The sequence below is a fragment of the Microtus pennsylvanicus genome, chromosome 1 (assembly GCF_037038515.1).
Source record: "Microtus pennsylvanicus isolate mMicPen1 chromosome 1, mMicPen1.hap1, whole genome shotgun sequence".
Lineage (NCBI taxonomy): Eukaryota > Metazoa > Chordata > Mammalia > Rodentia > Cricetidae > Microtus > Microtus pennsylvanicus.
In genome coordinates, this window is record NC_134579.1 from 91,323,122 (window position 1) to 91,345,275 (window position 22,154).

Below are 22,154 nucleotides of genomic sequence, written 5' to 3' on the forward strand. Positions count from 1 at the left end.
GACTCAACCTACAGCAGACAAGAGCAGTGCTGAGCTTCCCCTGTGGGCCTCCAGGTACTGCCTGCCTGTTGATTTCCTAATCCTCTGCTAGAGGAAATCTCTCAAAGGTAATGCCCAACACTCACCACAGCCTAAGCTACCAACTTGATCCTTAGCATTATGGCTGTTGAAGCAGCAGACGTACGTTAACACAGCCAGGGAGTTACTTGTGCATTCAGGACCAATGAAAGGCTCATGTCCTGTCCCCATCTGAGCAGGATGCTTCACCTGAATGGCATTGTCCTTTGTGCATCCCCAGAGATCAGGGAGCTTCTGTGGGAGGGGGGGGTGTGGGGGAGGTGTGTCTATGGGTGTGTCAGGGTACAAATAGGGGTGGTGCGGTTGCCAGAGGATCAAGCAACATGATGGCATGGCATTGAGTCCATTTCCTAGTGATCTCTACCATACACCCTTGGGCCTAAGTCTAATTAATAGCCTCTAGAGGGGAAGTCTCTCTCAGGGCCAAAGAAGGTGGTAGCTATTTAGCTGAGTGTGGTTGAGGGTTGGTGGAGCCCTTTGCCCATCTGAAGGAGAACCATGAATGGCCTTCAGCATAGAATCTGTCTTGCAAACTCTTGAGACCTGGGTTGAATCAAGATCTCACATGGCTTGGGGCTGTTAGGGTAATGTCTTACAGAATGATGGTTTTTCCCCATTAGGAAATCCTTGATGGAATTTACCAGCTCAGATGCTGGTAACCCAAAGCATGTGACAAAAGGTCTCAGGCTAAAATAGAAATAGGAGACTGTATAAAAAAACCAATGAACATTTGCCAAAAATCAGCTGCCCACATTATAAAAGATTCCATTATGATCCGGAGTAATGTGTACGTTTGTTAGAATCTGACCTGAAGCGCAGTCAGGAGAGAAGGTCAGTATTTTTTCCAGCAGCCCACACCCATACAGCTTGAGACACAGACAGGCCTGTCCACAGTTGGTGTGTTTATTACCCCATATTCTGAAGCGATTCATGACCAGCATTGTGCTTAGGGGCTTTTTTTTTTTCTTTCTTTTTTAAGCAATAAGTAGAAGCATTTCTTTAACATGTTCCTTAAATAGGTAGGAAAGTTCCTACCTGTCTTCTCCCTTCTTGGGGAGCCCCGTACTGGCATCCTAGAAGCATTCAGCAAAGCAACCCTTAGCCTCCCCAGCCCCTTTCCTTCTTTCCCAGCAGCTGGGATGAGGGTGGCACTCCAACCGCTCATTTGATCTTCAGGTCCTTCAAGGCTGACTCCAAGCTCTGCAAGTAGAGAATGGACAGGATGGTTCTCCACTGTCCTGCAGACACCCCACACCCATCTCAGCCCCAGCACAAAAGAGGGCAGAGTCCTAATCCCAACAGAAGGGCATGCAACCACATAAGTCAGAAAATGATTCCCTGTCCCAGGCCCGGTGGCAGCTGCCAAGGAGAAAAGAGGGAGGGGGTGCAGGGGCAGCTTTACCTTCACATCCCAGATGCTCATGCCACCATCCATGCCTGTGGTGCAGAACTGCGAGCACTTGGCCTTGCCTCCACTGAGCACCGAGATTTGACTGTAGGAATATTGGGTTTAGAGGCTTGGCTTGCTGGCCACAAGTGCCCAGACCTATTCCCATGAAAACTACAAAGAACAAGAGCCTTGAGGCCTAGACAAGGACAAGCCCAAATGTATAGAGAATGCAGAGTCCCTGATACCTAGTATGCTACAGGGTAGACCCCTGTGGCTCTGGGTTTTGGAGGATCTCTCACACTTGGAAGGAATCTAGGAAGGGACCCACTCCCAGGAAGCCCACCAGTCACTGCAACATCCTAGAGGCCCCATCATACCTAGGCAAGTCCTGCTAGCCACACAAGTAAAGCTAGGCTGACTGCTAAGAGTTCCTACTATTTGAGTGTAGCCTGCTTCCGCCTAGTACCTCCTCCAGCATTGTGCTGTTTCAGCCCCACCTCCCTCTGGCTCCCACCCTAGCCTAGTGTTCTCCAGTGTCTGCAGAAGCACCTGACACTGTTCTTGTGCAGTGAGTCTAGGCCAGCGCCCGTGGCTGCACCACCCTCAGAGCTGGCCTTCTTGTCCAGGTTCTGGAAGCGTTCACGGGCTGTCAGGCCACGCTGGGAGCTTTGCTTGGGCACGTCCAGCCGACCACCAAAGCTCAATGTCCCCGCAGCACTGTCATAGGTAAACAGCACAGGAAAGCAGTCGTGGCCCTGAGAACGGACAGGAGTACCATTGAAGCATCATTTGAGGTAGGGACTCTTAAAACAGGGAAACTGAGGCTTGAGATGGACCATGACCATGAGGGCATCTGGCTACCAGGAGACCAATGCCCCAGCTGGGAGATAGACCAAGACCCAGAGAGAGGGACCTCAGCCTCAGATGTATCAAGTAGGCACAGTTAAGAAGGCTGCCCTTCCTCCACTATGCAAGGCATGTCTGGGGCCCTTTCATTGGTGGACTTCCATCCTAGCTGGGTGACCCTCCAGGTAGAAAGCAAACTTGGCAACCTCCATATTAATAGAATAGTGGGCAGAAGAGACAGTAGGTTTCGGGACACTTGGTGACTCTTAGTTCATTTCTGTGGGCCTGCTTCTAATTTGGTGTATGGGTGCATGTTGAGGTCAGAAGACAACCTGTGAGAGTTGGTTTTCTCCTTTCACTATGTGGGATCCAGGACTTGAACTTGGAGTCATCAGAGTGGGCAGCAAGTGCTTTCACTCCCAGAGCAATCCCATAGGCCACATGCCTTTCCAGTTAGGTATGACCCTGTCATTTGCACTGGTCAGTGTAAGCAAAGATATTAGGGCATGATTCTAGGACTCTTCTACACTCAAGACAGCTGGGGAAGCATTGGAAATGAAGTCTTCTTCAGGGTCAGAGTCGCCCCCCCTTCCCCAACACCCACACTGGATAGATGTGCCAGCAAGAACGTGCAATACCAGTTACTCAGGAGGCTGGCCTGGGTTACAGAACTAAAGGCAAGCCTGGAGAACTCAGAGGGAAAAGGGAAGACTAGCTTAGGCAACATAGTGAGACTCTATACCCTTTTGTCATGCCACACAGAGCTGGGAAATTTGTTAGTACAGCATAACCCAGACAGTTGTACATAATATACGGATGCGGGAGGGAGGGAAGGTTGAGTGAAAAGGGACTACTTACTGGCCTCTGCCCTTGTATCCCCAAAGGCCACTTACCGCTGCCACTAGACTATTTTCTGTGATGAAGGTGATGGCCAGGAGTGGCAAGGTTTCCGAGGCCAGGGTTGCAACACTGAAAGAGAAATGGGTCCGCCATGCTGTCCCTTTCACCCCTGCTCTGTACTTCAGTTACACTGTCCTCCCCACCTCTGTTCCCACACTCACGCCATCTTTTTGTCAGCGTCTGCCAGGCACACAGTGCTGTCATGGCTGACCCAAGCCACACGGCTCCCATTGGCCGAGAAGCAGACGCCATGCACCCAGCCACAACTGCTGCTCGACTCAAACATCAGCTCCCCAAAGGGCATCTTAGAGCCCCATGGTGTCGGGGCTGGCCGCTCCTCTACCTCCTTGATATAGGCAGAGAAGATCCTGTTGGGGAAAACAGAGGGGCCTGAGAAGGGGATCCTCCCCCAAGTCTGTGGGTCCCAGACCTGACTCTTCAGGACTGCTGTATTCAGGCTTGAGCCTCTGCCTTCTATATACCAAGATGGGGCCAGGATGGGAGGCCTAGTTCAGAGTCCTGTGACCTCCCAGCACCCATGGGACCCTAACATGAAAGGTGACTGTTTATAACTGCTACAGATGGCTCTAGGAGGTGTCCCAGTCCCTGCCAGGCTAGACTGTGGCTACAACAGCTCCTGTGCTCCAATTCTGCCCTCCTCTTGGCCCCACAACACCATTCCCACACATATTAAACTCTTCTTGATCCACCTGTTTAACACCCTTAATAGAAGACCATAAGTTTGGGGGCTGGAGAGATGGCTCAGTGGTTAAGAGCATAGCCTGTTCTTCCAAAGGTCCTGAGTTCAATTCCCAGCAACCACATGGTGGCTCACAACCATCTGTAAAGAGGTCTGGTGCCCTCTTCTGGCCTGCAGACATGCACACAGACAGAATATTGTATGCATAAAATATTGTATGTATAAATAAATTTTTTTTAAAAAAAGAAGACCATAAGTTTGAGGACAGCCTGAGCTATAACCGCAAGGCACCAGTTCATGAAAACAAAAACGGGTGGGGCCAACAGATCAGCTCCCTAGCTATCAACCTAAAGCCTCACGGGAAGCCACAATCTCCAGGCCCTGGATCAGGAAACTATAGGCCTATAGTTTCCCAGGTGAGAATTCAGAGATTGGGAGGAATTTGGGTTCAGTGACCAAGAGAGTTTATAGGGCCGTAAGTAACCAGGTTATCAGTCATTTGTACCTTAGTAGGAATTTTACACTAAACACCATTCTCCTTCAGTAGAAATCAGGACAGCTGTATGGGGGGACACAGGGGAGGAGGACTTGTGGGGACCCTGCTGACATTCAAGAGACAGCAAGGGACAAGTTTTGCTAAGACTCTATCCTGGGGTGCTAGCAGGCCATCAGGGTGAAAATCCTGTCTGATGCCCCGGGGATCCCCAGGGGGCCTGGCTGGTAGCACAGGAGTTGGTCTAGGAGGAGGCGCTTGAGGTTTTTCCTCCATCCTTCAGTCCCTACTATTGCTCAGCTAGGGTTCCGTCTCAGGTGGATGTCCAGCTTACCTGCACTTGAAGTCACAGGAGCCGGCAGCCAGGAGCACGTTGTTGGGGTGCCAGTCAAGGCTGAGGACGGTGGAGCGGATGGGTTTTTTGATGTGCTTGCACACCCACCTACACACATGGGTGAGAAAGGCAGGCGGGTGACATGGACAGCAGAGTCCCGGGGGCACAACTGCATCAACACTTGAGTGCCTACTCCAGGCAGTGATGTACTGGGTTCCTTTTGAGGTGAGAACTTGCCACCACCAACTGAAGATCGCATGGTTCTGTGGCTAGGGTGGGATCTGAATTATGGTTTTCCAGACTCAAAGCTGTCCTTGTCCTCCAACACTGGTTGGGACAGGCATCTGGTGCACACAAATACTAGAGAATTGAGTTCTAGCCTTAGCTAGCAAGATGCTGTCTCCACCAAAACTAGGGCTCGCAATGTGGTTCAGTGGCAGAGCTTTTATCTCGCATGCAGGAGACCCTAGGTTTTAATTCCCTATGGCTGGAGATGAAGTTCAAATGGTGGGGTGTTTGTCCAGCATTCATGGAGTCTTCTGTTCCATTCCTGTCCCTGCATAAATCAGGCATGGTGGTGCATGCCTGTCATCCCAGGACTAGGGAGGCAGAGGCAGGAGGACCACAAGTTCAGGGTCACCCTGGCTCTACACTGAACTTGAAGCCATCCTGGGCTGGGTGTTTGTGAGTGGCCCTTGAAGTATGGCACACCTGAAAGTGGGTGGCAGTGTGTGCAAAGGGCTTGGAGTGTCCCCCGAAGGAGCACTGGTGTGCTCTGTGTCAAGTCAGAGCTGTGGGACCACAGTAAAAGACCATCTGCCTCCCCAGTGAGACTCAGGACAGATTTCCCTGGAGTCATGGGAGCAAGAGTCTTCGCGTTTCATTTGCTGCATTCTGGGGCCATTTTGACCTTGCACCCCTGCAGTCCCTAGCTCCAGCAGCACCACTACCCCACCCTGGACTCTCCCACCCCCAGCCTCCTCTGGCCCCGACAGAGCACCCACCAGTCATTCTCCTGCTCAAAGTAACAGATGGAGATGACACGGGAGCCACTGCCCACCGCGAACTTGTTCTCATTGGGGGCCCAGCGCACACAGCGGGCAGCTCGGTTGATCCGCAGGATGACCAGTGTGGGTTTCCATGTACGGCCCTTCAGTGTCCACACATAGGCATTTCGGTCTGTGCCACAGGTCACAATGCGGTTACTCTCAGGGGCCCAGTCGATACCTGCAGGACAGGGTCAGAGGACACAAGCTAAAGCCACCCAAGCTACAGTGGCCATGCCTAGCCGTGTAACTATGGTGCCCAGTGCTTTGCTCTGACTAACGAGTATGCTACTACCAAGACATGCCTCTAGCCCCCTGCCCCTGACTGGGGAATTCTATGTAAGTGCTGGACTGATGAGCCACATCTCCACTCACTAGCATCCCCCTCCCCTAACACACTCTAGGGGTGACTACTGAAGCTTATTAGGGGACTACCAATTTCCACAAGATAACCCCAAACATTCTGGAGATAAAGCCAAGAGATAGGTCCTAGTAAAGCTGAGCTGCTGGATCTAGCCCCTTGGGAAGTCTACAATCTTTTTACCACTGAAGCCAATTTGACTTTTTGTTTGTTTGGTTTTGGTTTTTCGAGACAGGGTTTCTCTGTAGTTTAGGAGCCTGTCCTGGAACTCCCTCTGTACCCCAGGCTTGGCCTTGAACTCAGAGATACGCCAGCATCTGCCTCTCAAGTGCTGGGATTAAAGACGTGCGCCACCATTGCCTGGCATCAATTTGACTTTTAATTTTAAAAATGTATTTGTGTTTGTATATGGTAGTCTGTGGAGGTCAGAGGACAGCGTGCAGGAACTGGTTCTCTTCCTTGTGAGGTCTGGGGATGGAACTCAAGTAAGTCCCTTTATCAGCTGAGCCGTCTTTATGGTCCCTAAGTCAGTTTGAAGAGGATTGTTTTCTCTGCAACCCAGACTACTCCCACTAATAGAGCGAGTGAGTAGTCAGCTCTGCCTGGACCTGCTCTGTCCCTTTGCCTCCTCAAGAGGGGGGTCCTCACCCACCTGTCACCTGCCCGTTGTGCTCCTTAAGCTCGTGAACCTTGTTCCACTTGGCACCACTCTTCTCATAGATGTGTACCTCATGGTTGTTGGGGCAGATGGCGATCTCTGTAGGAGACAGGCATGACTTTAGGGAGGCAGTGGCATGGGTGCCCACCCCTCCCACCTCATGTCCTGCTGGGCCACCCCATGCCTGGACCCATCCCCTGAATTTCTCCACAGCAATTTCAGGACCCTGGAGCTGCTCATCCATCATCCCACAGCCGTGCATGTGTGTACGGCTGGGAGTGCACAGTCCGTGAGTGGAGGTCAGAGGGCAACCGAGAGCAGTGAGTTCTCTCCAGTATGTGGGTCCTGGAGAGCAAGCAGTGCGGAGCCATCCCACTGGCCCATGTTGTTGCTTAGCAAAAGGTATCACTATGTAGCTTAGCTCAAACTTATAACCCCCCTGCCTCAGCCTCTTAAGTTTTGGAATGACAGGTGTGCTGTTCATCCTAATTCTTTCCACTACCCTCCAGACTGTTCCAGGAGACCCAGGCTGTTAAACCACTGTCCACCCAATATGCCAACATCTCCTTTTCTACCTGCCTGCCCCGCCCCCCTGCTTGCTCTTCAGTTCTTGACCCCATTCCAGGAGCAAGCACTTGCCTTCCACGGAGGCCCAAGGTGTGGATTCTGACTGCACCCCACCTCTCAAAGCTGTTTCACTATTCTGTCACCCCATTGTCCCCAGCTCGTCCCAACTAATTCCAGTTCAAGAGGCCACCCTTGCAGAAGTGAGCACTCACGTGTACGGTCCTTGTTCCAGGCATGGCAGCTGATGGGCTCCACCAGGAAGCTGTGGTAGGCCATAGTCACTTGTCTCCTGGACCCAGGGGAGGGGAAAGATTGCGCGTCAGCTGTGCCCCGTCTTGGTAGAGAAGCAGCTTGGGTCACCCTAGTCTCCTGACTGGCCAAGCATGCTACACCCTCTCCTTGAGCCCCAATGTCCCTCATCCCAAAAAAGCACGTGTCACAAATGTCCTGGGCTCTAGAGAACAAAAGATGGGTTTGGAACAGAGCTTGGGATCGAAGGCAATGACTATGTGAGTGGGGGCTGGGACCCTGAACCACACAGGCTTGTCATCAGTCACCTTAGTTTCTTCATAGCACACACACGTCATAAAAATTAAAGAGCCCCATAATCCACTTCAAACAGAGCCTAGCTCACAGCAGGTAGGCCTGTCAGTGCCCTGGTCCTCCCTTCCCAAGCCTTGTACAAAGCAGGCCAGGCAGATAAAACAGATGACATTCTAGGGCTTCCCCACCCCTATCGGGTTCAGAGGTCTCTGAGGCCAGCCTCCAGGCTCCCCACCAGCCCTGCCTGGCCTCCCCCTGGGCACTCACCATGCTTCTCAGACATCTATCCTCGTTTTCATGCCTCAGAGCTGCTGTTGTCCCCTCCATTCGCTCTCCACTAAGATACCCATCCCAAATACCCAGAAGTCACTCCCCCCACCCTGTTCTACCCATCCTGCAGTCATCTCCCCAGAGTCAGGAGGGATCAAGGCCCTGCTTGCCAGCCGTGTGACCCAGCCACCTGCTGTCTCTGAACCTCATTTCCTCATCAGCATAAGACAACAGTAACCCTGCCCACCCTGCCCTCACCCCTCTGCGGCCTGACAGCACGTGCCTGTAACTCCAGCCATGGTAAGAGTAAGTCAGGGTGGCCATGAGTTCAAGGCCACCCTGGGCTACCCAGAACTTATCTCAGAAAACAAACAGGGCTGGGGATGTAGCTCAGTTGGCAGAGTGCTGGCCTAGCATTCATGAGGACCACATAAACTGGGTGTGGTGACAAGAGGCAGAGGCAGGGGAATAATCGCAAATTCAAAGCCCTCAGCATAGTGAATCCCAGGCTAGTCTGGACTACAAGAGATGCTGTCTAATAACAAAAGATGCAGCACAGCGGAGGTGCTCAGGAAGGGTCCATCAGTCTAGATGGATGTATTCAGTGGGTAAAGGCACTTGCCACCAAACCTGACGACCAGAGTTCAATCCCTGGGACCTACATGATGGAACGGGAGAACCAAATTCCTCAGGTTGTTGTGTAACTCCACATCATGCCTGGCACAAGCATGAACACACAATCTAGTAAGTAGATACAGTTTTGTGTTGTTTTTTTAAGGTACGTTGAAGCCAAGCGACAAACCATGCTTTTGTTCCAAGATATGCATGATGCCCAGCCTCAATTTATTCACTAAGACACACCCTCTCTGACCCTACCAGCTAACCCTCAGCCACAGGGGCATGCTCCTGCCTCGGGCCTCTTCACTAGCTGTTCGCTCAGCCTGTAATACTCTTCACTCAGACACACACACACGCCTCACGCCTACTCCCTTTGTCAGTTCATGTGGGCTCAGCTGCATCATGAACCTTCCACGGTGTACTCCTTGATAAGCCCTGCCCATGGCCTGCTTAGCTGGTGAAAACCTCTTGTTTCCAGACACAACAGGAACATTCTAGACAGTTCCTGGGGTGGCATAGAAGACATCTGCCAGCAGAAACCAGGACTCTATCTGGCTCCCCATGCCCAGAATGGGGACCCAGTGAACTCTCAGAAAACCTGTGTTCAGCGAGTGGTGTGTTGCACACGGGCCAGGTGTCATCTGTAGACGCCATCCATCTTGCTTTTCAGAGACAGGAAACCGCCTGTCTGTCTCCTCAAAACTGGCATTACATGTGTGCGTCATCACACCTAGTCACGTCTTCTTTTTCTGGGTTTTTTTTTTTTTGAAACAGTGTTCCTTTTATAGCCCTGGTTGTCCTGGAACTCGCTCTGTAGAGCAGGCTGGCCTCGAACTCATAGAGATCTGTCTACCTCTGCCTCCCCAGTGCTGGAATTAAAGGCACGCACCACCATACACCCTGCTGGGTTTTTTGTTGTTGTTGTTGTTTTTAATTATGTGAAGTTGAAGGACACAAGTGCAAAACCCAAAATAGCCAGGAGAGGGCGTCTGATTCCCTGGAACTGGAATTACAGTTCCCTGTGAGCCATCCTACCTGGTTTATCACTGATGAGCCATCTCCAACACCACACCCAGCTTTTTCACAGAAGTCTGGAGCTCAAACTCTGGTCCTCAGGCTTGCAAGGCACACTTAGCATACATACCTATTCTTTTTATAGATCAATCACACGGCCCCTGCTACAGCAGCCTCCCCTGCCTTCCTGATCTCTGAGGCACTAGGATAAGGGAGGAACTGGGAACCTTGAAGCCCTCACCTCAGCCTGCAGGCTAGAAGGGGATTTCCCCAAGCACTTCTGGGTGGACGTTCCAGCCAGGGACACCTGACACCCGGAGAACAAAGACAAGACTCAGCAGTGGGAAGGAGAGTATAGGCATAGAATCAAAAGCTCACTGGGGGTATTGAATCTGGTTGTTTGTTTTTATTTTTCTTTCTTCCACCCCCACCCCTCAAGACAGGGTTTCTTTGTATAGCCCTGGCTGTCCTGGAACTTGTTCAGTAGACCAGACCAGGCTGGCCTCGAATTCAGAGATCCACCTGCCTCTGCCTTCTGAGTGCTGGGATTAAAAGTGTGTACCGCCACCACCCAGTTTAATTTTTTTTTTTAGGCTGGGTCTCACTGTGTAGTTCTGGCAAAGTTGAAACTTACTACATAGACCAGGCTTTCCTCGAACTCAGAGATCTGCCCACCTTCCACTCACCTGCCCCATGTGCTGGGATCAAAGGCGTGCACCACCATGACCAGCATGATATGTTTAAATAACAAATATTAAGAAACATATGGGGGGCTGGAGAAGTGGCTCAGCGGTTAAGAGCATTGCCTGCTTTTCTAACGGTCCTGAGTGAGTTCAATTCCCAGCAACCACATGGTGGCTCACAACCATCTGTAATGAGGTCTGGTGCCTTTCTTCTGGCCTGCAGGCATACACGCAGACAGAATATTGTATACATAATAAATAAATAATTATTTTTAAAAAAAGAAACATATGAGTGGAGGGCAGAGCTTTCACAAGGAGATAAAGATTCTATTCACATTTAAACAAGTAGAAACAGGTATGCTGAGTGTCTCCTGTCAAAACAGCCCATCTTACTTATCTCCTGAGTACATCTGCTACCTATCAAAAAAGTAGAAGAGGGATGAAAGATGGTTTAGCGGTTCATCTACTCCTGTAGAGGACCAGAGTTTGGTTCCCAAGACCCACATCAGGTGTCACAAGGAGCTATAACTCCTGCTGAGGGACCCATCGCCCTCTCCTGGTCTCTGTAGGTACTACAGTCACATGTACATACCCACATAGAGATAACACACAATTAAAAATTGTTTTTTGGGTTTTTGTTTTGTTTTAAAGTAGAAGAAACTCCAGTTTGGACCGTGACACTCTCGCTGGTGATTCTGTCAGTCCTTTAGGGCTCCCTTCACTACAGAAGACTTCACAGAGGAAATGTACCCTGAAAGGAGACACATTCAAGTGGTGGACCAGGGCTACCCTGCCAGTAATTATATAAATCCTCGCTGATCTTCCCTTAAAAAAAAGAAAAAACAAACAAAAAACAGATCAGCCGGGTGGGGATGGTGCACACCTTTAATCCCAGCACTCGGGAGGCAGAGGCAGGTAGATCTCTGAATTCGAGGCCAGCCTAGTCTACTGAGGGAATTCCAGGACAGCCAGGACTGCTACACAGAGACTGTCTCAAAAAACAAAAAGATCAGCAGAGGAAGCCTGAAGTCACTCCAAAGCCCAGTTGAGCTCTGGTTGGCCCCTAACTCCAGTGGAAGTTGATGGCCATCTCCCCGTGGCAGTCAGAAGTCCAGGGCTGTAGGAGTATCACCCCATCTCTCTCTTTACTGCCCGCAGCAGCAGGCTCTGTGTATCCTCATGGGTAATTTAAGACAAACAACTGGAGGAGCCCTGGCCCCAGTTTCCCGGAACCTAAAGGTTGTGTGGAGAAGCAGTAAAAAGCTGGTAACGCTAACCATAGGCACAGGTGACTGGGTAAATGGGGACACATCTACCAACCAATGACACTCGAACAGGACTTCTGACAGCACCAACACCCTAAAAGGGAACAGGAGAGAGCCAAAAACCAAATGGGGAAAGAGAAGACCCATTTCCCTCTTACAGCTTCTGAAAGCAAGCAAACTAGCAAGACCCAAGACAAAAGGGACTGGGGGAGAGAGTGTCATCCACTGCCTGCCATCCACCTTGGTGTAAAAAGTACCCAAAAGCTGTGTTTGGTGACACCCCCCCCCCTTTAAAACCTAGCACTCATGACAGAGGCAGGGGGATCTCTGAGAGTTTCAAGGCCAGCTTGGTCTACATAGTGTGTTCCAGGCCAGTCAGAGCTAAACAAAGAAACGCTGTTCCAAAAAAAAAAAAAAAAACCCAAAAACAACAGAAAAGCAATCAGGAGTGGAGTGGGATGATACAACTGTAACTTTGGTATTCAGGGGGAGGGGTGTTTAACTTACTTATTTTGGTGCTGCTGGGGATGAGCCCCAAGACCTGTGCGCTCCATTGCTGAGCCAGACCCTTCGCCCTCTCATGGGTCTGTCAAAGGGGGCTGTGGAGGGTGGCTATGAGGGGGCTCCTGCTCTGTTACTGCCCTGGAAACTGGGGGAGACTGAGGGGAGTGGGGGTCTCTGTTCACCCAGGAGCCCTGCCCATGCAGGATCACTCCCTGCCAGCAGACCCAGGGCTGGGTAGGGCAAGGGAGGGACAGTGGCACGTCATCCTGAGGAAAGGTTGTTTCCCTCTGAGTTCCCAGCAGGGGCACGGAATGGTCTTTGGGTCTTCAAGGCGAGTTGTTTTTATCCTGAGAATGCCCAAGAACATGAACTAGGGTCTTTGACAGGACCCTAATTTCTTAGATAGGAATTTTTTATTATTTTTTGCTTTTTGAAACAGGGTTTCTAGCCGGGCGGTGGTGGCGCACGCCTTTAATCCCAGCACTCGGGAGGCAGAGGCAGGCGGATCTCTGTGAGTGCGAGGCCAACCTGGTCTACAAGAGCTAGTTCCAGGACAGGAACCAAGAGCTACGGAGAAACCCTGTCTCGAAAATCAAAAAAAAAAAAAAAAATGAAAGAAAGAAAGAAAGAAACAGGGTTTCTCTGTGTAGTCCTAGCTGTCCTGGAACTTGCTCTGTACACCAGGCTGGTCTCAAACTCAAAGATCCGCCTGCCTCTGCCTCCCAAGTGCTGGGATTAAAGGTGTGTGCCACCATCATTGAGCTAGACATGAATTCTTAAACTGTTCCTGGTGGAACACACTTGCAGTCTAGAGACTGAGGCAGGAGGATTATGAATTTGAGGCTAGCTTCAGGTTTTTCCCCTTTCACAGTATTGGGATGGAACCCAAAGTCTTGTGTATTCTAGGCAGATGCACTACCACTGAGCCACACCCTAGCCCTCCAGGAATACTTTTTGGCCATTGCTAAATGAATGCCTTCCACTCAGGTGTTACTGTCTTGAGGGATGGTAAGGCAGGGAACATAGCCTGCTGCATCACAGCAATGCATCAACAATGGGGGGGGGGGCTATGTTCTCCTAATGAAGCAAGTGGTGAGAAAAGTCAGACAGAAGCCTTTGCCCTAGGCCATCTCCTGTGGCTGGGGAGGGCTGATACTGATAAGGCTCCCCTCCAGCGTCCTCAGCAGCTGCCGTGCAGACAAGGACACTCTTCCAGGTCTTGGGTCTCAGAATTCCTTCTAAGAGTGTTGGGTTAAATAAAAGAGGGTGTGGTGCCACACTGAGACCAGCACTCAGGGAGGCTGAGGCTGGAGGATCATGAGTTTGAAGCTAGCTTGGATTTCATAGTGAGAACCTGTCTTGGATAAATAAATAATAGGGGCTGGCAAGATGGCTCAGCAGGTAAAGGTGCTTGCTGCCCGGTCTGATGACCTGAGTCTGATCCCCTGGACCTACACAGTGGAAGGAGGGAACCAACTCTTGTCCTCTGACACATCTACCTACCTACACACAACACACACACACATCTACCTACACACACACAATGCAATGATACACACACACATCTACCTACACACACACAATGCAATGATACACACACACACACATCTACCTACACACACACAATGCAATGATACACACACACACACATCTACCTACACACACACAATGCAATGATACACACACACATCTACCCCCCCACACACACATCTACCTACACAGTGGAAGGAGGGAACCAACTCTTGTCCTCTGACACATCTACCTACCTACACACAACACACACACACATCTACCTACATACACAATGCAATGATACACACACACACACACACATCTACCTACACACATACATCTACCTACCCCCCCCCACACACACACACTCTAGCTCTCTCCATCCTGGCTAGATAGCCTCCGCTCCACAGACACAGCCTGTTAGTTCTGCCTTGCACAGTTGACTTTTCTTGGCGGTTTCCTTAAATCCACAGTTTGGCTAGATTTGAGACTTAAACCAAGCAGGAGTTGCCTGCAGCAAGGACCTTGGCTCCACAGGCAATCCAGGAAGTCCCCGCCCAGCTCAGGCGCTTGCTCGCTTGCTCGGGGCAGTCAGCAGCATTTTCTTTTTTCTTTTTTATGGTGCTAAGCCTTACTCAACTTCCTGTTGTGGGTAGGAGCCTGGGTGGTGTGAGCAGCCCTCGAAACCCCCAGTTCCTCCTCCTCTAGGCTGCACTTGAAGTCTTACAGAGCTAGGCAAAGTCAAATCCAGCAACACAGATTAAAATAATTTTAAAATAAAATACTGTAAAACATCAGTTTTACAATAATCAAAACAAAACGCCTCCAAAACACATAAAATTCAGTGCTGGCAGGGCTGTGAAGAGATCCTCAGCTGTTCATGTGTTCTGTGTATTTGAAGCTTGATGTGCTAACTCCAAATTCCAATAACTCATATAAGAAAGGACAGAACAGGGGCTGAAAAGATGCCCTGATTAGGAACGCGCGCACGCGCGCACACATACAAACCAATGACAGTGGAAAAGCTCACATACCACTGCGGGGGGGGGGGGGTGCGGGGGGAGGCGCTGGACGGTGCGGCTCATTGATAATGCATATGCCTAACAATTGTTGAGACCCCGGGACCAAAACACCCATGTGGAGATACTTTTTAAATGTTGCAAATGTGTGTTCACCTTTAATCTCAGCACTGGGGAAGCAGAGGTAAGCAGAGCTCTAAGAGTTCGAGGCCTTTCTGTTCTACATAGTGAGACCCTGTCTAAAAACCAAAAACCCAAAGCAAAAAAGGATCGCCAGAAAATTTCGTTCACACAGAACTTTACGTTACACTCTGGGGTGTGTGTGTGTGTTGGAGGACAACCTCGGCTATCTTATCCCCACAATAGGAACGTTAGGATTACAGACATACCCCCAGCTTCTCATAGACGCTGGAGATTCAAACTAGGTCTTCACACTTGCACGGTTAGTGCTTTTATGCGCCATCCCAGCTCCACACATTCTCTTATAACCGAAGTCTGCCTGCCTGGTAAATCTGTTTCTTAACTTCTCTCAAAGTCACCCGGCAGGGCTGCAGCTTGGGACCCCACCCCACCCTACCGCCACACAAGGCCAGGTTCAGCCGGGTGCAGGAATGAGGTCGGCAGCAGGAGGCAGGCACACTGCCAACTGTGTTGGCCACATCTGGCCGCTAAGCCTCCGGATCTGGATGGTCCCCATTTTCCAGGCAAGACAAGTTGAGCTCCACAGCGGCAGGGTGGCTCGCCCGCGACAGCGACCACGCCGCCCCAGACTGGAGCTGCCTGAGGGAACAAGTTCTAAGGCCAGCACCTGGGCTGACTCCCAGTTCGGGATTCCCGGGGGTCCGATTGGACCTGCCCAGTCCCGAGTGGCCTGCTGGGCTACTTTCGTGCTGCAGGGGTCCGCTCGCCCCGTACAGGGTGAGACCTGAAGCCCTGAATCCTAGTGGGGTGGGTATGGTCACTGGGGGTGGAGGGATGAGGCGGGGCGGGGGCGCCAGCTCATTTCCCGGTCGCAAGAACCCGGAAGGCTGCGGACCAAGGGGGAAGTGACTGGGCGTGGGGCCCTGCACCCGAAGTAACGGGGCGACACGGGGAACTGGGATCTAAAAGCTGACCCGGGAAAGTGGAGAGGGGGCGCGAGGGCTGGGGCTGTGCCGCCTTGATGGCGTCGAGTGCGCGGGGAATTTCTGCGGTTCCTCCCACCGCGCCCCGCATCCCCAGAACGCCGCCCCCAATAGCTCCTCTCCAGTCCCACCCTCGTCGGGAGTCCCATCAAGGCCCCCAAGCACACGGCCCTTCATTCCTCTTACTCCCATCCCCCTCACCGTCGAACATAGCTTCAAGTCCCCTGACTTCTAGATGGCCTTATACCCCCCACACACACCGCGCGATCATCCCACGCCCCTCACCTCGGGGCGCCCCGGCCGCGGACTCTGGACAGTCGACGCGCCGAACCGGCTCTGAGACCCGCGCAGCGCAGCAGCCACTTCCTCGTGGGCGGGGGGCGGGGCCTCCGGGCACAGCCCCGCAGGGACCGGGGGCGGGACCCGGGCGTCCGTGGCCAGATCCCAGGGCACGCCCACCCCTCGAGGTAAGAAGCCCGCTTGACCGCAGTAAAGTCCAGCTCAGCTCAAGATTCGCTTGGAAGAGCGCACGTTGTCTCTCCTAACTACTTTCTGCGTGGGGAAACTGAGGCTGGGAGAGAGGGGAGCCCGAGCTCGGGCCACCAAGAATGCAGAGACCACACGCCGGCACCCCGGAACTTAGTGACCCCTGCGTGCCTCCGCCCCTCGCACTTTGGGAGCCACCCCTGGCACCCAACTAGAGGCCCTGGCGGTAGGCGGCGTCGCCCCGCAGATCCTCAGCGTCCCAAAGTAGCAGAGTCGCCGGTGTCCAGGCAGGGGAGCCCCTCCACCCCAGGTGACTTCTTGCTCTGTCGTCCCACCCACACACTTCACTCCTGCAAGTTACCTGGGACGCCTTGAAGCCACCCAGGGAGTGCTCCAGGGTCATCCAGGCCGGTGGTTTCTGAGGTCACTTTGCCCCCCAACCTGTGAGAGACCCTCCCTAGACTCCCAGCAGTATCCTATGTCACTAATTCTGGCATCGTTTACACTGAGAAGATCCTGAGCACTTCCTCAAGGAATGACTATCATGGTTAGAGGTGCTTAAGCCTGTGGCGACCCACACCTGATCAGGTTCAAGTTCTTCATTGGCTGCATAACTAGTTCAAGGCCAGCCTGGGTTACGCGAGACCCTGCTTCAAAAAAGCAAAAGGGCAATCAAGATGGCTCAGATGGCAAAGTGGCTTCCCACCAAACCTAAGGACCAATTCAATTGGATCCCGAGAAACCACAAGGTAGAAAGAGAAAACAAATTCATTCAGGTTGTCGTCTGGCCTTCACACATGCCATAGTGCACTGTAGTGTAAACACACACACACACACACACACACACACACACACACACAGAGTAAATCAATATGTGTAATACTTTTTTTGTTTTGTTTTTTCAAGACAGGGTTTCTCTATGTAGCCCTGGCTGTCCTGGAACTCACTGTTAGACCAGGCTGGCCTCAAACTCACAAGATCCACCTGTCTCTGCCTCTGAGTTCTGAGATCACAGCACTATGTTTGGTGAAATAAAAAATATTTTAAGTTTGGAGTGGTTCCCACAGCCCAAGCCCAGTGAATCCTTTTCTTTTTTCTTACTGTGGTTTGGGATTCAAACTCAGGACCCTACACAGTCAGCAAGCACTCTATGGTTTTCACTTTTTCCATTGTCTCCTTAAATTTCTGGGGCTGGACTTGAACTCAGGCAGGCAGGCCTTGAACCTGTGATTCTCCTGCCTCCATTCTCCCTGTGCCACCAGAAGATTTGGTTCAGATTTGCATGAGTTACTGCTCCTGTCACCAAGACAGAGGAACCCTCATCCTGGGTCCCCACCTTGCTGTTCCTCTAGGTTTGTTTCCTTAGCTTTGGCAAAGTCAGGTTTCTTTGGTTTGGCTAGAAAAAAAACACTGCACCAGCGACATTCTTCCCATGGGACAGTACTTCCCTGGCTTCCGTTCTGTTGTCTCTGCTCAGCTCAGTAAGAGCCCAGGGTAAAAGCCTGGAAATGGCCCCAGGAGGCCTTGAGTGATCTGACTCTGTAAGCTTGTGGCGTCCTCTGTCCTGAACTAGTGACCTAAAATGACCCAGCGTCTTTAGTGGATGAACAAAGTTAAAGCCAAGCCACTCTAGATAGTGACCCACTGCAGAGAAGCCCTTTCTGGGTGAGCTGTATGAGCAAAGGGCAGGAACCTGGAAGAGGAGATGAGACCTCAAAGCAGACCACAGAACAAGGCAATCCCATGAAGAAAACCAGAGCTCTGGTAAACTCTAGTCAGTTTGAGCTAAAGCTGCCTTCAGGAGGGTTGAGAGGCATGGACCAAGCTTCTCTCTCTCTCTCTCTCTCTCTCTCTCTCTCTCTCTCTCTCTCTCTCTCTCTCTCTCTCTCTCTCTCTCTCTGTCTCTCTCTCTCTCCTCTCTCTCCCTCCCTTCTACTCTTCCTCCTCCTCCTCCTCCTCCTCCTCCTCCTCCTCCTCCTCCTCCTCCTCCTCCTTCTCTCTCTCTCTCTCTCTGTCTCTCTCTCTGTCTCTCTCTCTGGTGGTGTTGGGTAAGGAACCTAAGGCTTTGACATGCATGGAGCCACACCCCAGCCCCTCACTGGGGGATTCTAGGCAGGGGCTCTACCACTGAGCCACACTCCAGCCCCTCACTGGGGGATTCTAGGCAGGGGCTCTACCTCTGGGCCACACCCTGGCCCCTCACTGGGGGATTCTAGGCAGGGGCTCTACCTCTGGGCCACACCCTGGCCCCTATCTGCTTTGAGTCAGCTTGCAGGTCTTTTATGAATCCCTGAGGACTGCTTCTTCCTGCTCTGGAAATGGACCTGAACTGAGGTGGTCTGACGGGATGAAGAAACCCATGATTTGTGCTGCAGCAGCCGTGTTCATGTCACTGGCTCTCCCGTCCTCAGACCCTCCTGGAGAAGCTGCTGGTAGGATTCAGCGCCATCCAGAAAATGAGGAGATGAGAAAGCTGTGCTAGAAAACAGAATAGAATTCTGGTTCTGCCACTTAACCTTTGCTCTGCCTCAGTTTCCACATCTGCAAAGTGAGGCTTTCAGGCTCTGCCTCTGACCCCTGCATCCTGGAAGGAAATACTAGATATTAAGCAACTTCGGAAGCCTTCTGTTAAAGGGTCTCCTGCTGATAGCGCTACTGAGATGTGATTGGATCAGGAAGGTGAGTCCACTGTTCTTAGCTGAATTCAATGCTAGCAGCTGGAACCCGAGAAGAAAGTCACCGGGGAAGTGCCTGAAGAGTCCATCTTCACCTGCTGGCTCTCCCTCTGCTTCCTTCCTGCTGTGTGGTGAGCAGCTGGGCTCCACTACACCCTCTGTGCTGTCACACTCCGCCTGGAGCTGAGTGACCAGGGGTCGAAGTGATGGATCAAAGCAGATTGTGCGTGCGTGTGTGTGCTCGTGCATAGATGCCAGACGTCAGCCTTCCTTAGACAGCTTGTTTTGAGTTTCTCCCTGGCCTGGAATTCACTGAGTGTTAGGTTGGCAGGCCTTTGCACCCCAGGAATGTTTTCACCTCCCAGTGGAGGGATTATAGGTACATGCCACTAAGCCTGCTTTTGGTTTTTTTTGTTTGTTTTTTTTTTTTTTTCGAGAAAGGGTTTCTCTGTGGTTTTGGAGCCTGTCCTGGAACTAGCTCTTGTAGATCAGGCTGGTCTCGAACTCAGTGATCCACCTGCCTCTGCCTCCCAAGTGCTGGGATTAAAGGCGTGTGCCACCACCGCCCGGCTTGTTTGTTAGTTTTTGAGACAGGTTCTCACAGTGTAGCCCTAGCTGACCTGCACTCACAGAGATCTGCCTGCCTCTGCCTCCTGAGTGCTAGGATTAAAGACGTGTGCTACCATGCCCAGATAGCTCTTTTATTTATTTTTCTTTTTTTAAAAAGATTTATTTATTTCTTATGTATACAACATTCTGCCTCAATGTATGCCTGCATGCCAGAGGAGGGCGCCACATCTCAGTACAGATGGTTTTGAGCCACCATGTGGTTTCTAGGTATTGAACTCAGGACCTCTGGAAGAGCAGCTCTTAACCTCTGAGCCATCTCTCCAGCCCCTTATTTATTTTTCTTAACATTTATTTATTATGTATACAGTGTTCCACCTGAATACCAGAAGAGAGCACCAGTTCTTATTATAGATGGTTGTTAACTACCATGAGGTTGCTGGGAATTGAACTTAGGTCCTCTGGAAGAGCAACCAGTACTCTTAACCTCTGAGCTGTCTCTCCAGCCCTGCTTTTTTTTTATACTTATTTATTTATTATGTATACAATATTCTGTCTGTGTGTATGTCTGCAGGCCAGAAGAGGGCACCAGACCTCATTACAGATGGTTGTGAGCCACCATGTGGTTGCCGGGAATTGAACTCAGGACCTTTGGAAGAGCAGCCAATGCTCTTAACCACTGAGCCATCTCTCCAGCCCCCCAGCCCTGCTTTTTTATATTTAGATTACTTTTATATGTATAGGTGTTTTGCTTGCATGTATGTGCACCACATGTATACAGTACACACCAGGATTGAAGAGGGCATCAGATTCCCTGAAGTGAAGTCACAGATGGTTGTGAGTTGCCGCTGGGAACTAAACTCAGGTCCTCTGCAAGAGAAGTCAAATGCTCTTAACCACTGAGCCCACCCTCTCTCCCTTCCAAGACAGGGTCTCTCTATATAGCCCCGGCAGTCCTGGAACTCATTATGTAGACTAGGCTGGTCTCAAACACATTGAGATCCCTGTGCCTCTGTCTCTGTGCTGGGATTAAAGGTGTGTGCCACCATACCTGGCTTTTTTTTTTTTTAAGCGACTTCTGGGGCTGGAACTCAGGTCCTTGCAAAACAAGCCTCCGCCATCTTCCCAGCCCCTTTCTTTCTTTTGTTCTTGTCATTTATTTATCATAGCCATTAAAACCAAGTGGTGCAGATGGTAATGACTTCTGCCAGTTGTCCTATGACCTCGGCGTATGCACTGTGGCGTGCATGCCCCGATATAAAATAAATAAAAACACAGAAACTAACTTTCAGACTGCAAAGCAATAGGAGGCTTGTTCTCCCCTCTCCTCCCCTTTCCCCACCTTCCACCTCAGGGTCTCAGCCTGTCTCAGAATTCAAAATCCTCCTGCCTCAAGCTCCCTGGTGCTGGGGTTATCCTGACATGGGCACCAGAGAGGGAGCTTTAGGACCTCTAATGAAGCAAGTCTTCGGTGGGGAGGAGCTCGGGAGACTCCATCTCGGACAGCTTTCTGTCTCTTCCAGGAATCTGCACAGTGCCTTGGGAATGATGATGACCTGCTCTATTTTTTCTGCATCTCTGGTTTCCAAAAAATGCAGCCTCATGCGCACTTAGGAAGAGGGAGCGGGTGGGGCTGCTACAGCATCGTCCATTAGCACGTGCTGGCTCTCACCCCACCCCTACCCGCCTTGCTGCCTCCTGCGCAGTGGACTGGACTGGCCAAAAAGGTAGTGGGAGGCCTTCCACAGCAGCTCCATTTACCCTCCCTTTTGTTTCAAGGGTCAGAGCAAGCGATTGAGGTCAGAAAACTGTCAGCAGAAGAGAAACTTCTGTCCACCCATGGCCAAAGGTCCAGAGGGGGCATGGCCACCAGCGGCCATGGCCTCCCAGCCCAGCTCTCAAGGGCACTCAGCTGCACACCCACCTTCTCAGTCAGAACAGCACACTGACAATTGAGAAACTCAAGTCTAGAATGAAACCCTTCAAAGTGTGTTCCTTAGGAAGGTCCAAAGCCTGGTGTGGTGGTGAGCACTCAGGAGGCTGAGGCAGGAGGATGCCTAGCCTTGCCCAGTGGGGAGCACGCACAGTGGTTACTGCTGGGGTTCTGGTTATTCACTTCCTCCGGTGCGCTTGAGTTTTGTCAGCCCTCAAGTGTAACAGAAACAGCAACTATAGAGGTCTTGTGCGCACTCAGCACCTACCTTGGCATATTCAAGCACACAAGTTCGTGTTGACGGAGGAGTTCCTGATGTCAGAGGTGCCAGGAGGGCACTGCAGCACAGGGGTGACCGAGGCAGGGCCAACAGGCCAGCTCCCAGGTGCTGCTGCCACGGCCTCTCTTGGAGATAGTAAGGTCTGCCATGTGTCATCAAAAGGGTCATTTTCTTTCAAATTTCTTAACATTCTTAGACCCTTGCTAGCCAGTCCCCAACAGAGAGCAAACTGCCACCCAGAGGCCTGAGGCTGTGGCCCAGTTGGAAGAGTGCTGGCCTGGCACACAC

The 22,154-nt window shown here is 51.4% G+C and overlaps 1 protein-coding gene across 2 annotated transcripts; it reads right to left on the minus strand.

Moving 5' to 3' along the window:
- Window positions 1–967: 967 nt before the first annotated feature.
- Arpc1b (actin related protein 2/3 complex subunit 1B) lies at window positions 968–16,320 on the minus strand. Of its 2 annotated transcripts, none has more exons than XM_075973073.1 (10): window positions 16,211–16,320; window positions 7,586–7,662; window positions 6,801–6,905; window positions 5,746–5,968; window positions 4,742–4,849; window positions 3,376–3,582; window positions 3,208–3,283; window positions 2,018–2,223; window positions 1,481–1,571; window positions 968–1,278 (listed from the first exon to the last, which is right to left on the minus strand). In XM_075973073.1, the coding sequence occupies exons 2-10, from the start codon at window positions 7,647–7,649 to the stop codon at window positions 1,240–1,242; spliced, it is 1,119 nt and encodes a 372-aa protein (XP_075829188.1). In that variant the 5' UTR covers window positions 7,650–7,662; window positions 16,211–16,320; the 3' UTR covers window positions 968–1,239. The 2 variants fall into 2 exon arrangements, with proteins under 2 accessions (XP_075829188.1, XP_075829197.1); XM_075973082.1 differs by having other exon boundaries at window positions 7,586–7,707; window positions 16,211–16,290.
- Between the last annotated feature and the right edge of the window lie 5,834 nt (window positions 16,321–22,154).